Source organism: Tamandua tetradactyla, chromosome 20 (genome assembly GCF_023851605.1).
Source record: "Tamandua tetradactyla isolate mTamTet1 chromosome 20, mTamTet1.pri, whole genome shotgun sequence".
Classification (NCBI taxonomy): Eukaryota; Metazoa; Chordata; class Mammalia; order Pilosa; family Myrmecophagidae; genus Tamandua; species Tamandua tetradactyla.
In genome coordinates this window covers 3894281-3910369 of record NC_135346.1, presented here as the reverse complement: position 1 = coordinate 3910369, position 16089 = coordinate 3894281, and the positions used below count along the sequence as shown (strand labels likewise).

Below are 16089 nucleotides of genomic sequence, written 5' to 3'. Positions count from 1 at the left end.
GGATGGATTCTAGGTTAAGTGAACAGAAGTCTAACATGAATTTGAAAAACAGAGAATCACATCCCCTTAACCTATTCCCTGACTTGAGACAGTTTACAGACCTAGAGCCCCTCAACTGAGGGGAGGGCCCCATATCTTTGAGGAAGGACCCCTTTATACTGTACAAAGTTTACACTGTTAACCTTACTCCCAGCCTTCCCCAAGGAGACCTACAACCTTTCATAAGGGCGACTGTGCACTAGGGAGAAGGAAATGATCAGATATTTGAGGGATTATTAGACAGTGGGTTAGAAGTAACACTAATTTCAGGAGCACAAAGTGTCAGAGTAGGGGCTTAAGGAGATCAGGTGATGGATGAGGTTTTAGATCAGGTCTGTCTCACAGTGTATCCTGTGGGTTCCCAGACCCATTTTGTGGTCATTTGCCCAGTTCCAGAATTCATAATTGGAATCGACATACTCAGCAGAATCCCTACATTGGTTCTCTGACTCATGGAGTAAGGGCTATTATAGTAGGAAAGGACAAGTGTAAGCCACTAGAACTGCCCCTACCTAGCAGAATAGTGAATCAGAAGCAGTACCGTGTTCCTTGAGGGATTGCAGGTGTTAGTGCCACTCTTGAGGACTTGAAGGCTGCAGGCTTGGCGATTCCCACCCCATCCCCATTCAACTCTGTTTGGCCTGTGCAGAAAACAGATGAGCCTTGGGTGATGACAATGGATTATCATAGGCCTAACCAGGGGTTGACTCCAATTGCAGCTCCTGCCACAAATGTGGTATCATTGCTTGAGCAAATCAACACATCACCTGGTACCTGGTATGCAGCTATTGATCTGGCATATGCTTTTTGCTCAATAGCTATCAGTAGGGATGACCAGAAACAGTTTGCATTCAGCTGGTCAAATGTAGACAGAACAAATATTTAGTAGATATATGTGTCTAATTTTAATGAATAACTTATTTCATATGATTGTATAAAAATAGAAATAGCTTGCTTTTTTTGAGAATGACTATTCATTATATTGCTATAAGAAGTGCTATTGGTTCTTTGGGAATGCAAAATTGAGTTTAATTTTATCCTAACGTTAGATAATTCACCAACTAAAATAGAAAAAAAACATGAGGACACATTTTTTATGAGGGAGACAAAAAGCTTGAATTGAAAGGAGAGAATATAATTTTTTTTCATGTACCATGATATAATCACTATGCTGTCTCAGTATGAGCCTTATTGTTACTATCATTTTAAAGAAGAAAGAACTGAGACTCATAGAATTTAATTACTTTGCTCAAGAACACAGACCTAGTTTTTGTTGAAACTAATTTTTCTTCTCATCTGAATAACCCATGATTTAATTGTGGACTTGTGCATTCAATATTTTCGTGGCTATATACTAGTTTATAGGAGGGGACATGAATGTAGACAAGAATGTGCTAAAGAAGGTAGTGCTAAAACAGTATGGGCAAAACAATAATTAGTCTTCTTAAAGGAATTCATCCCTTAACTTTAATTAATATGAATTTATAACATAGTTACTTTTACTTTCATCAACTCCCAAATTTTTTAGATAATATTTATTAGTTTCTCTCATTGGATCCTTTGATAATGTATATTTTCCCATTGGTTTCTTAACCCATTATCTCTCACTCCTCTTTCCTTTTAACTAAATTCTTACTTTTGACAAGAAACCAAATTGTATAGAAGTCGTCTGACAAATTTCTTTCTTATATTCATCCATATTAATGTGCCTTTTAAATTCCTATTGAATGGTATTGAGGAAACCAATAATCTTTATTATCTAAAGTATTTTTATATCATTTAACTTAGCAAAGTGGAGTTGGAAGTGATAAATTTGTTCTCCTTTGGGAATTTACTTCATTCTTTGTACATTACATAAAAATTCTAATGTACTCTCCTAACTTCTCTTAGATAGTTATGCCATATAATAATAAAAAAGGAAATCCACTTGTTAAAAAAATTATCATTTGAGTGCTTCTTAAATGAGGGAATGATGAGATTTCCCAGAACAAGAAATTTTCTTTGGAATACCTGAAAATCCTTATAGGAAATACAATTAAATGAGATATAACTAAGTCCACTGAACGGTAATTATAGAAAGACAGTATTTACACCACCTACAAATAAGAATATTTCAAAGTCTAGGTAAATTTCCTCATGGTTTCTGCCTTTCTTCTGGAAATTTCTGATTATATATGAAAAGTGAGAAATACATGAATATTTTAGGTGATGACATAAGTATTTACTGAGTAGCGAACTAAGATCCAAAAGGGAAATATGATTTGTCACTTTAAATAGGTGATTCCTTTGATTTACATGCTGAGATAATATAAACTAGTTTCTCATTAACACTGACAAACTCACATTTGTTCATGGAAAGGTGTAATTAGCAAATGATCAGATCTTTAGAAGTGGTCATTTTAATTCTTCTATTGCATCACTGTAACTTCTCATGTTTCACAAAATATCTGCTTTATTGGAGTATGAAGGCAAAAAAAAATAGGTACTTTTTTAAAATGCTCATTCTTGTCAAACAAGGAACAAAAATATAAACATGGTGACATGATCCCAGACCTCAATAAAATTTTAAACTATTATGGACTCATGCAATTCATGTGCCATTGAGAGTTAAGCAAGAAACAACAAGCATCATTGATAAGTCAAATATGTAATATGTCATGGGGTGGAAATTTACAGTGATGCCCAGAACAACCTGTAGTTTAGTTTCAGTTCCCATCTCTTCTTACTTTCTCAAGAATGTTGGCTATGTCCACCTCAAATCTTTGACCTGTTTAATGCATAATCCAACTTAAGTACTAATGACATGTATTTAGGCTAATACCTGGGTTGAAGATTGAAGTGCAGTGGACTTTGTCAAACTGACTTAAAAAGAATATCCAATAACAAATTTTCCATTCCTCAACTCCGACTGGTTTCTCCAGACTACCTCAGCATTACCATCATCATGAGGAGGAGATGGCATATCTGACACAAATCTCACTTTCCTTTAGAATTTTCTGATATAAGATAGATCACTACCTTATCTACCTCATTTTCTTGAGCTACATGATTGTGCTCAATGGAAATGCCATTCTGATCCTACAAATTTGGGTGGGGTCCTGACTCCACACACCCATATACCTACTTCTCAAACGTCTTTCTCTGTGGATTTAAGTCTCATCTCCACCACACTCCTTAAGATGGTTACTGACTTTTGGGTGCAGAGGAGAACCATGTCACACATTGGCTGTGGAATACGGGCGCTGTTGCATGTATCCTGTTGACTTTGATGTCCTTTAATCACTATGTTTTCATCTGCAACCCACTGAGGTACTCAATCATCATGAATCCCAGAGTCTGTCTACAGATGACCACTCTCCCCTGGGTGGTGGGGTTCCTAATTTCTTGGTCTCACCCAGGAAGCTCTCCTGTATAGGACCAAAAGTAAATCCCAGAGGTGTTCCTTTCCATGGACCACAATCTAGTCTTTAAAGGGATGAACACTGCCCTAAGAAAATCTCTCAGCTTAAGTCATCCAATCAGCTAACCATTTTTCCACAAAGCATCTCCCTATCTTTCATCCTGTAGAATTCCCAGGCAGAAACTAGACTTCAGTCCCCTTGTGTTCCTCAGATTCCTTCAAACATACATCAATATCTTCCTGGGGTCTTTGTTCCGTATATTTGATGTGAGGGGCAACTATACTACTCTTCTTTTTCTCTGAGAGTTGGCCCAGAATATACCTACAGATTTTTTAAAAAACCTATTTGTCCATGTCCTAATACTTAAATATGACCTATTGATGATTTGAAAATCCATATATGGACCATATCCTTTAAAATAATTACATTTTAGGTTTGTTATTTATTTTGGATAAGGACATCAATAACTTTTTCAGCTCAAAGATTGTATATTAACATATCTGAACTTATATAGTAAATGTTTAATTATAACATCAAGATATTTTTATGTTTGCAGCACAAGGAATATATACTTCCGCTCATTTAGCCATATTGCCTCAGCGTCTTTCCTCTATAAACTAATCTCAAACCACTCTGTCAAACACTTCATCTGAACCTCATAGGTCTTCTTTCACATCCTCAGCCAGTTCTAATCTTTCCACACTTTGCCAATTGTCTTGATTTGAATGCTCTGAACTTTTGATGTGGCAAGAGTTCCACCTATTACTTGTCCCTATCTCAGTAAAGGTTTTCCTGACAACTGGATCTACTTAAGCCACCCCCATGGTTCTATATCAAATAATTTGGCCATTCCTGCTTATCATTTCAAACTTTGCAATTGATTAATTCTCAACTTTTCATTGGTTTATTGTCTTTCTTGTGGACTTAAACTTCAAGATGTCATAGTTTATATATCTTGTCAGTATAAACATATTTACAGTCATTGATATCACATATTTGTTCAGTACATGAGTAAATGATTAAGTTAGAGGTTATGATAACTTGAACTCCAAAGCAACACTGAGGTAGAGAAATGTATGGAAAAGAGGGACATTAAATTGGGGATATTTCTTGAAGAGAACAGTATAAATTTGAGGGTCTTTCATCATAAAAAATGTGCTCCTCTTGTTTGAGGAAAAATCCATAAGATGTGGGTCCCAGCCAGGGTCCTCAGGACTGGAGATGCCCTTCACTTCTTCCATTTCAATATGTGAAGGAAGCAGAAGTCATTTCTAACAGTAAGAAATCTAGAGCTGACGTTCTTCACCTCTTACACAAGCAGATGCTTACTCTTGTGCATATGTACAGATTTCTAAACACCCTAAAATGAATATACTCAGTTCCTTATATATTAATCCCAAGTGTCACCAGATACAAAGTTGGGGTAGTTTTCTCAACTACACAGAGAACCTTCTGTATGTGACATGCTGTACGTGATTTACAGGCAAGATGGTCAGTGGGCGTCCATTTTGTCCCGCGTGGGGGGGGCCAGGGTAGAAGAATGGTCTCAGGGCCCCTCTGAATCTGTGTCTGAAGGTGTAGATGTGGGACAGGTTGGTGACATTGTAGAAGGAGACCCTGCCAGCCTCAAAGTCCAAGAAGATGCCAACAATCTCAGGAAATTCCTCCAAGTACAGTGTTACCCGCGGATTCCCAAAGGCTTGGTAGTCATTACCTCTATTCAAGCCCAGGGCCCAGAATCCAAACTCTGGGGAGATCTGGAGCTCTCCTTGTCTGTGGACTGAATCCTTCCAAATGCCCAGGGTCCATCTTATTTTCTCTTTCACACTCACCTCCCAGTAGTGTCTACCTTTGAAGAAAATCTGGTGACCCAAGACACAGACTAGGTTATCAAACCGCTTACTACAACTGGGTAGATCCCGAAATACATCGCTGCCTCTCACACTTTTTTTGTTCTCAGAAATTTGGAGATATGGGTGAGCAGTGTTTTGATCCAGTGTGACAGCCTCTGTGGAATAATATCTTGTCAGTATTGGGTACAATCAACAATAAACACAACACATTAGGGCATAGTCAGCAATAATTAACACAATATAGCATGTATCTGTTCTCCTCTTTCAGCTTTCCTCAAAAAGAAACCACTCCCTTCTCTCAGGGTAAGCGCTTCATCCTTCCTGCGTTCATTAACCAAACTGTAAATATCTTGATACTGAGGGTTTATTCAGGAAAGAAAAAAAAAGATAAAAATCTAAACACAGATTCATTCAATTGAATGGATTTTTTAATACGACTAATACTATTTTCAAAATATTCAATGTGCTTAGGCTATTCCAAGCACATTTATATGTATTTAATTTTCAGAACAAAGCAATGAGGTTGATAATTACCCATAAATTGCAGTTTATAAAAATTTTTAGAAAGGTTTACCCAAGTAAAATTACTAATATGTATCAATAACTGGACACAAATCCAGGTATCTCAGATTAAAACTATGCTTTAGAAAAACAATATATATTTTGCTTTAAATCTTAATAGTTTGATAAATTTCAATTCTATCTTAAATCATTTGAGGAATTCCACGTGATTTTCTGAATTGCTTATCCTAGAACTACTTTCATATAGATATGCATTTATATATATTCATATAAACAGGAGATGGAGCAAAATAATGATTCAGATGGTCACCTAATCAAATATGTTTGTTAATAAAGGCTACATGGCTAAATTAATTCTCTTATGTGTCAGGTTCCCATGATTACAGTTACAATTAAATTTTAATTGCATTAGTGCAAACATGAACAATATATATCCATGAGTATTAAAATGATGTAAGAATAACTAAAAGCATGCTAGAACTCTACATGTAGTTTTTGTGCCGTTAAAGTCTCTGCACTTCATTTTTCATGTGTACTTCCTTGAAGTCCAGTGCGAGGTGTAGTGCATAGGCTGAACATTTTTTCAGCTGGGAAATGTGTTTCTGGTGTGCCTAATACATTAGGAAATAGAAGGTTTGAAGAGAAACAGGGCTGAGTGTGTGTGTGTGTGTGTGCACAAATCACAGGCTACTGCCCACTGTGCAGATCAAAACTAAGAATTAACCCCCAGACACTCCTGCTTAAATGTCCTGGGTTTAATCTCCTAGGAATTCTGGTCTTCAATTCCTTGATAAACTGATATCTAATACATGACTTTGTTTCCTTCCAGTAAAGACACTTTACTGTAATATTAATACACAAGTATAATGTAACGCAACTTAAGTGATCTCTCCTAATGTTGAGCAGATGCCATAAATTTGACAATCTATTAGATGTTTAAAGTTAAACCAAAGGAGAAAGTGGCTATCAATTTGAGTATTGAACTAATAATTAAATACTGAGATTTTAGTTTTAAATTATTCAACACAGTGAGCATCAGGAAATTGAAGGTTTAGAGAGAAAATGGGCTGGATGAGCATTTCTGTGTGTGTGTGTGTATGTGTGTGTGTGTGTGTTTGCACATGCATGCACAAATTACAGGCTTCTTGTCCTGGTGGCCCAGTGTGCTGGATATTAATACCGATAATTAATATCAAGGTACTCCTGCTTCTAGTTACCTGCATAGCTTTGAGCAAATTTCAAGCCTGAAATAAAAAAAGAAAAGGTATAATTTCTAAACAAAAATTTAGCAATTGGTAAAGTAAGTTAGAAATGTGGGGCTAAGAGACAACTACAGGGGAAAGATCTTGTGTGCCAATTTTCGACACTTACCTTCTTCTCCCAGGAGTTTTCTCCTTTCTGAAACAATGAGGTATAGTAAGAGTTTGCTCTGAAATACATTTATATACCTTCTGCTCACAGAGAAACATTACCTACCGAGCTCTTCATTAAGTATGCCTATAACACAAAACAAAGACAAATCCTTGGTTAGGAACGATTAGTTTAAGTTTTCATTGTTGTTTACATGTAAATTAATTTGGGTAAGTAAAGATCAATGGAAAGATTTGAATATGGATTTTAGAAAATAATATATTAAAACCATTTTTTTTGGCTTGGCTTTAACATAACTCAGAGGATTATAGCGTCAATTTCAGTCCACTGATACCCCTTCCCCTCTCTTTACGTAAATACGTTGCATTCTGCAGACTTCTTTAAGCGAACCATAGACGTTTCAGAAGCTAATACTGAAGGCATCAGTGAGGTTTGGAAATCATTCTGTTTCTGCTGTTTGAAGAATTAAAATCTAAGTGCAATTAGTTATGCTAAAATTCTTGTTTTGAACCTGTGAAGTGCTTCCAATGTGTTTAATACACTAAGGAACAATTTGACGGATTTTACATTTGCTTAGTGCTATTTTGTGTGATAGAGAGCGCACCCAGCTGAACTTAGAGACATGGGAATAACACACACACACACACACATATACCCTGGGAAAGTGAGTCTCACCATCCACAACTGGTGTTATAACCTTGTTTCTGACATGAGATGAATCGTCCAGTGTGTCAGGATAACTCATCACCAACAATTTCATGGCCAGTGACACACAGCACTCCCCCCCCACCTTAATTTTCTCTTCTTTCATTTCAGCTTATTTTGTATTTTCCCTGTCTGTTCTCGGTTAGTTTTCTCTTACTATTTATTTTTTCCTTTAGGCATTGTCTGTCTATTTTTTCTTTTCTTCTGAACTCGTGGTGTTTGTCTTGGGTTAGGGGAGGTGCCCAGTGAAATATGCACAAGTCAGTTCTTTTTTGCGCTCAAGTGCTGTGTTTATTGTACTTAGGTGTTTCCTCATCTCTAACAGATATAAAATGTTGCTTCGTTTACTGATATTATCTTCGACTGTCCAAGTGAAAAGGTGTTTGTGTGTTCTGCCACTAAAACTTGTACTCACAGACCCTGTGGGTGTTTTGGGTGCTTTCCTGTGACTTTTCAATATGCCTAAGTCACTGTGGTTTAGCAGAACCGAGAGCATGCCGGCAGAACCTCCATCTGCAGTTCCCCATGAACCCCAGTGTGCAAAGCCCACTTCATGATGACATCCATCAACATTCCCCATGAGTCTTTAAGAGCCAAGACCACTCACTCTTGCAGGTAATCTGGATTTGGGTCAACTTGACCATACCTGGGTCCTTGCTACACTTTTTGTGGGGTCAGTCTAGCTGCTGTTCTTGTGAATCTCAGTTCCAGGTATGTTTATCTAGATGAACTCTGGGATTCCCCAGATAAGTTTCATCAAGAATACAAAAGCCTGTATCCTATTCCATCTATGCAGAATGAAAAAAAAAAAAAAACCTGCTGTCTTGGCACATTCCTGGCATTGGCTTTATTTAATATTCCACATTTGCACTCAACGTCTCACTGCCTTGCTTCTGTCTAGGACACTGTCTCTGCCTGTGTTTGTTTTCCTGTTTGCTCCCTGCCCTCTTGCTCTAGCTGTGTAAAGTGCCTCCATCCTGCTCTGTAGACTGCATGTCATGGAAAAATGATGCTGGACCTGAGCTGTGCCACGTGTGCTTATTGTTCACTAATCCACTGACCACTGTGATACGTGATGAATGATCAGGCAATATGGCCACACTCAAGCAGAAACACCCAGTGGACCCATTTATAAATCTGAATTAGAGAACCTGAGAGAAGAGCACAGGTAGAAATGTTTCAGCCTTTGCCTTTCTGTGGTAGAAGACAGACTGTACCCATGCACATGTGAAAATTAACAGACATATAACTATACTTTAAAACAGGGATATGCAGAAAAATGATTGAATTGGGCAGGCCACAGTGGTTCAGCAGGCAAGAATGCTCGCCTGCCATGCCCGAGGACCCAGGTTCGATTCCTGATGCCTGCCCATGTTAAAAAAAAAAAAAAATTGAATCTATGAGGTTACCAAGGTGTGACTATGTAACATTGAGACTATACTAAAAAAGAATTGTGGAATCTTAAATGTGGACCCACCTGACCTCAGGTGAGAATGAATGAAGCCAGGTGGTTTAAGGCTGCTCATTTCTAAGCCAAAGGAGTCCATGAAAGTACACAGAGACCTGGGGTTACCCTGAGCCCTCACCAGATATCGCTGCCTTGCTGAAATGCTGAATCAAACAGGGTGATGCACTCTATCAATGGTAAGAAAGTCCAATCCTATGGACAGTGTAGGTTTGATGGAATATCCTACTTGGTGCAGCTGTCCTGCCAGGTCTGTTTTGTGCTATTATTGGTGCCACAAGGATCAGGAAACAGAGATGGTCGGAGTCAGTGGGCTCAGAGTCAAGAAACCTCCAAATGTTAAAATCAGCCTTTAAGGTATGAGGTGATGATGATTGCAGTGGAGAGCACTGTGGAGTCTTTTTAGGTGTATTTAGGAAGTAAAAGAATGTGTTTGACACTCTAAAGAGATCAATGGACAATTCTTCATTTATTTATTGAAAATATAACCATAAGTATGTGGTTAATGCTCCAGGCATAGTTAATATTAAAAATATTTAACAATAGTTATGTTTTAAGCCTAGGTGATCATAATGGAGGTAGTAAAGGGCCATTGCATGCCAGGAATTTGACCCTTAATTCCTGATATGTCAGAAAGTCTGGTGGCCTCAGATAGGTCCTCGATGGCAGAGCTTTGTAGAAATACTTGGGAGCTAGGGGCAATGGTTATTAAGCAACTAGCAGGGATTGCCATGCTGCTGAATATCAGCTGGACATTGTACCAGGGCCCAAGCATTAAAGCAGGTGCCAAGGACACAATGGGAAACAAGGCAGACTAAGTTCTCTTAACCTCACGGTGCTTAAAACAAAACAACAAGATCGACATTGAGAAACTAATTACATTATCGACTGCCCTATGCGAAGAGGACAGCACAGTTAAAGACTCACAATTGTGGTACATTATAAGAATGTTAATGAGTTTAGGAGCATGGGAGCAAAGAAGATGGGGATTGAAGAGCAGACTGCAGTCCACTGTGAAGCAGCTATGACAGCACATTGAGAGAGCAGGACCTAAAACCACACACACATGTACACACTTGCACACACATGCTTACAACTCCTTTGGGTTGCTGCTGTCCATGCTATCACTAGGAAAAGAATCTGACTACACTGGTGGAAACAGAAGTTGTTTTAGATAAGTTGTTTTCAACTGTAGGAAATGTTTCTTCCCAGGGTATATGTGTCAATTTCTGTACTCACTTTTGTTTGTCACAGTTTGGTACTGCCATTGGTAGTGTCAGTGGGTAGAAGCCAGAGATGCTCTTAAACATCCTATGTATAATAGGGCAGAGCCCATGACAAAGTCTTGTCCTACCCCAAATGTGAATAGTATTGAGGGTGAGAAACAACCATTTAGACACAACATAAATTTCCAGCCATGTGTTCCCAATCCTGTTATAATCCATACTCTCCAAAGCAAGACTCACTCTTTGTCTTGTGCTGTCTCCAGAAGTAGAAGGCAGCACCAATGAGGAAGAATGCCATAATAGCAACAGCAGCATAAAGTAGCTTATTCCAGACTGGGATTTTGGGAAACAAATCATCTAACAAAGAAGAACAGCAGTAAATACAAGTGGAGTCAGTAGTTCTCTTGTGATCTTATAAGTTCAGGCTTTTGCATTAGCCAATAAAAATCAAGGATGTATCTAAAAAGAAATTTAAAAAAAATTACACAGATAACCAGAAAAAAAAATCAACAAAAACTTAGGCAACCATCTGTTGTTCTCTGTCCTGGAGCCTGTAGACTGTGCTAAATGGATGAAATATGCATCCATTCTATCCTTATCCCTAGTCATGAAAGTGGACAATGTTCCCTGGCAGCAATGTTTCTGGATACAAACTAGATTCTGTCAATGAGATGCACTTTTATAAGATTTGGAAAGTAGGCATGGGACAAAGGTCTAATTCTTACTCTTTTGGTTATTTCTGCTGGTAAGCACCATTGGGAAAGGTGGCACTTCTCTGCAGGATCTTTCTGGTATTTCTCTCCAGGCTCTGGGGATGAGAAGTATTGTACTGTGACGACAACTGAAGTGGTTCTGTGAAGTGTTGTCCAGTTTCATGGATCACAGTTCCTTGTGTCTATTGCCCATCTTTCTGGGAATGCAGAGGTTTTGAAGTTCTGCAATGCTGTATTCTCAGTAAAACACAGTGGCCTTATAGACGGTAACTCCACAGCAAGACATGCCAGTATGCCTGGAATCCTTCTTGGAGCCCAACACAGACTCTTTTACTTCACTCCCTCTAATAACTGTGTAGGAACAAAACATCCTTCCAAGAATCCCAAATTACTTAAATTAGAGACTTTCTCTTCTGCACTTAACTCTGGCTGATGTGTCGACCCCAAGGTGGAATCAGAACCTCCTTTATTTGCAAATGATTTTTGGAAACATGAACAATGGATAGAAAGAATCCTGTGTGTATTCCCAAGGAAGGCCTTGGGCAATCAGTAGGAAGATTCATGGTATTTGACCTCAATATGTGGGTGGGAAAGGGAATAGCCACATATCCTTTAATTTTTACTCCAGTTTCTAGGATTGATCTAATGCACATTGAATCAATATCTGGACAGGGAGCCTCACCTGCCACAGAAAGCCTTGCTTGTTTCTTGATGTCAAGAAGAGGGTTGTGAATGAAGCAGGACACATTACCCTCAGAATGCGTCAACACAACAATTGTTGTCTCCACATGGAACAGGCCGTTGACCATCTGATGCTTTATCACAGAGAGAGGCAATAAGTCCTGACCACTGGAGTCTGTCCACCCAACCCTGGGTTCTGGGTACCACCCTGAGGATGTGCAAAGCAGCCGGATTCCATGGGCCTCACCTCCTTTGAGATGAATGTGAGGGGATGAGCCTGTGCCTGAGAAATTTGCAAGTAAATAATGGTAGGTTTTTATAGCAAATTGTAGGCTTGCTATCACACCAGAACAAGTTCTTAAAAATATATTATGCAGCATGCCTTTAGAAAGTATTTATATATCAAATCATTATACTTACACAGAAATATTGTCATACTAATTATAATTTAAGGGGACATTGCACTGAATAAATTAAGTAGTCTTCAGTTACATAATAGAGCCCAAATTCGAATGAGACATAATTATAGAGCCCATGATTTAAGTACAACACAATTAATTAGCAGATATATAAATAATAAAAACTTCACTGTAGGAAAATATCTATCTTATGTGTTGCTGTATTTATTGAAATCTATTTATTTTATATTAATTTAGCTATTGAAATATTTCATTATTCAATAAGATGAATAGGGAGAATGGATTAGACACAATTTAACATTATCAATGAAAGAGAACAATACCTGAGGAAGAGATTGTAACACTGAAAAAGTCACAATATAATAAACAATAGGGAAAATTAAATTAGACAAAGGTAGAAATGGACATAAAGAGTAAGATGAAAGGTAGAATTAAGAATAAGAGAATGTTCAAGAGAAGGAAATGAGGAAGGATAGTAGAGAAGGAACAGTGAACTGAAGAACAAAAAACCCTTAAAATATGTTGACAAAACCTTACCTGTAACTTGCAGTGGAAAATGTGCCTCATTGAAGAATGTGAAGGTCTGAAACATACAGCCATACTTCCCTTCATCTGAGACCTGGATTCCACGCAGCCTCAAGCCAACAATGCCTTGGGTGATGTTCTCCCCCAGAAACTCCGTCCTTCCGTGATATTCCTTTCTTTGTAAGTCTGTGTTGTCCTGGCCATTCTGATACATGTGTATAACAAATGGTGGTTGATCCCGGAACCATCTCACCTCCATACCCTGGGCATCCATGGAGGGACTGAGGCGGCAGGAGAATACAACCTCTTTGAAGACATGACCAACGACAGGGTGGGCAGGTCCAATCACCAAGAACTGTCCTGGAAGTTTAGTCCAGAGACTGAGTTAGGAAGATAAGCCCAGTCCAGATTGTGAATGAGTTAAAAGGAATTCTAAAATATTTAGAAATTCAGCAAGAAAACCATATTCTACTCATTTATTCACTGATTTATTCACCAAGCAAACTCAAGTGTTTATATATAAATATTTGGGTTAAAGATGAAATGTCTTTAACCCAAATGAATTGCTTTGCAAAATGAACACAAAGGGCCTACCTCTTAGCCATGTTTCATCAAAATTGACGGTACCAAGGATAAAGAAACTTCCTCAATTTTTTGAAATAAATCTAAAATATGTCAATTACAAAAATATAAGAATAGTACTGGATTCACTCTTTTCTATAACAATAAATGAAGAAACACTTGCCTTAAAAGTTTAGGTAAAATTATTTTAAAGCCTGATGAAATTTTTTAGTGGTGTACAGGCACAATAGACATACTTATGTATGAGCACAATGGCTTAGAAAGCTTTCTACTGATATGTATTTTCTGAGACAGTTGCATGAAATTGGACTCTAGCTGAAAATATACGAACATTAAGCTTTCTTAGAGATGTGAGAGAAAAGATTTTGGGAAACAATGTAGAAGTCCAAGAACTCTTAGCATTATAGTTATATAAGAATTCTAAACTGAAGGAAGAAATAGAGTAGAATGTCATGACCTCAAAAAATAATGTCTTCAGAGAGAATGAAAAGGAAATTAAGCAACTGGTAAAATGAGTCAGATGTAGGGGGATATTATAAGTATGTTGAAGGAACCAAACACTTCTTCTTCCAATAAGAAATAAGGAAGACAGAATACGGAATGAAGATCTAACATAGCATGACTTTGAGCAAATATTGTAGTATGAGGAAGAAGCATTTATTTGTTCTTTTTTGGAATAGCATTGTTACAGGAGAAGGGACATTGGAGTTAGAGAGGAGAGTCAGTCATGGCTCAGGAATTCATTGCATCATAAGCAAGGACTATATAGTCATAACAATAGAACATCTAGAATATAGATCAATGAGAAAATAAAAGATTTACTTGTTCTAGATACCAACTATATCTAATAGACACAGGCATATATAGATGACAAATGGTGAACTGGACGTTCACTAGTGTAGATTTGGACAACTCACTCTTAACCAATTTAACAAAGAAGATTTCACAAGTTAAGTAGGAATGTGGTCCAAAAGGGAAATATTAGGTGACATATATACATATATATGTCACCTAAAGGAACAAAGTAAATGTTTTGAGACGAATGCAAGCAAAAATGCAACAAAATTAAAACAAAACAAAATAAAAAATTTAATTTTAATATTTTTAGGTTCAACTTTAAAAAAGCTTCATGTAAAACTGAAAAGATACAAAGGTTAAAAATAGTAATTAATATCACATATAATTTTTTCCTATTACAAATAAGCTTTTTATGAATTGTATCATTTTATCCTCACAAGATTGATATATTAGCTTTTAAGTCTTTTACAGAAAAACAATGGCTGAATTATAGATACTTAAATATCATATGAACATGGATTGACAGAAAAGGACCCAGGAAGACAGAGGGAGAGAGACAGACTGAAATGAGAACAGTCCTCAGGCCTTCTGGTGAGGAAATAGGAAGAGACAAATACCTGGGACTGTTCTGTGGAGTAAAATGAGAAGAAACACAGCTGGTCCTCCTGCCCACTCACCTGTGCCTGGCCAGGGAAGCAGCAAGGAAAGCAGGAGGGTCCTGGCACCCACACCTGAGGGCTGCATCTCCCAAGTACTGGACCTCTATTCACATGTGCCACTAAGGGGCATTCCTGGGGTCTGGTTCATTCCCACTCAGGCCTGTCCACAAACACTGTAAACTTCACTCCCGAGCAGAAAACTGGCTCATCACCACTCCCTTACATTGGAAAATTAAAACAGGCAATAAGTGGACTCTGAACAAGCTGACTCAGTCTTTCATATATATGTATATATATTAAAGGACAAGTTAACAAGGAAGAAAGCTAAGGCGGGTTTGTGGATCATGTAGTGAAACAAACACCTGAGAGCACAAAGAAATCTTTCATTCTAAACTATTTTTCAGACTTTTGGCTTTTTGATTCATGGCTTCTTTTATTTGACATATAGATTCCTACCCACTTACTCCTTCAAGAAATTTTAAAAGTGACTATTGTATTTTTATCTTCTGTGTAAGGGACAAACACCATGAATGTAATGTGACACAGAGGGAGCTTGTGTGCAGAAATGCAGAAGTTGCAGTCACCCAGTTCTCGGCATCCCACAGAAGGAGGAGCTTCAGTGGGCTGTGCTCTAGCAAAAAACTGCCTTTCTTTGCTTTCCTTTTTTCTTCTGAGTACATGTGGATACAGTCTTCTATGTCAATACAAATACTTTGAGCTTAGGTGCCAAGCCAACTGCTCTCAGCTTCATACTCTCTGGTGGTCAAAAGGAGACCCAGGGTCCCCTCCTGTGGGAATCTGCAAGCTGTCCCACCACTGTGGAAGGAGAGATTCTGGCCATCGAGAAAGGGCCCCTCAATGAAAGGGCTCCTCACTTGAGGGCACATCTGAGGTCACTCACCAGGTAATTCCATTCTGTAATCCACATAGAGCTTTCATTACAAGCAGTTATTCAACATTTTTCAAAGCACTGATGATCTACTAAATACTGAGGATAAGAAGACAAAAAAGGCAAAAAAGAGTTCACAGCATAGTGAGAAAATGATGCAAAAAAGTAACACTAGTAAGGGGTAAGGCTGTGACAGAGAAGTATATGGAGCTTCTGGAGAAGAAGCTGGTTATAGTCTGTG

The 16089-nt window shown here is 37.9% G+C and overlaps 1 protein-coding gene across 1 annotated transcript; it reads right to left on the bottom strand.

Moving 5' to 3' along the window:
- Positions 1-2238: 2238 nt before the first annotated feature.
- Positions 2239-15168, bottom strand: LOC143664871 (butyrophilin subfamily 1 member A1-like). Its single transcript, XM_077138280.1, has 8 exons — positions 14978-15168; positions 12933-13280; positions 11978-12259; positions 10823-10939; positions 7292-7312; positions 7187-7213; positions 7033-7059; positions 2239-5448 (listed from the first exon to the last, which is right to left on the bottom strand). Exons 1-8 carry the CDS (start codon positions 15042-15044, stop codon positions 4877-4879), a joined length of 1461 nt encoding a protein of 486 aa, XP_076994395.1. The 5' UTR covers positions 15045-15168; the 3' UTR covers positions 2239-4876.
- Positions 15169-16089: the final 921 nt, after the last annotated feature.

Excerpts from the sequence above, each read along its gene's own strand:
- LOC143664871 (XM_077138280.1), bottom strand. The coding sequence starts at position 15,044 with ATGCAGCCCTCAGGTGTGGGTGCCAGGACCCTCCTGCTTTCCTTGCTG. Across the intron at positions 7,313-10,822 it reads GAGACAGCACAAGACAAAGA|GCATACTTAATGAAGAGCTC; the intron begins GTGAGTCTTGCT and ends TTTGTGTTATAG. Across the intron at positions 7,060-7,186 it reads AAAACTCCTGGGAGAAGAAG|GCTTGAAATTTGCTCAAAGC; the intron begins GTAAGTGTCGAA and ends TTTTTATTTCAG.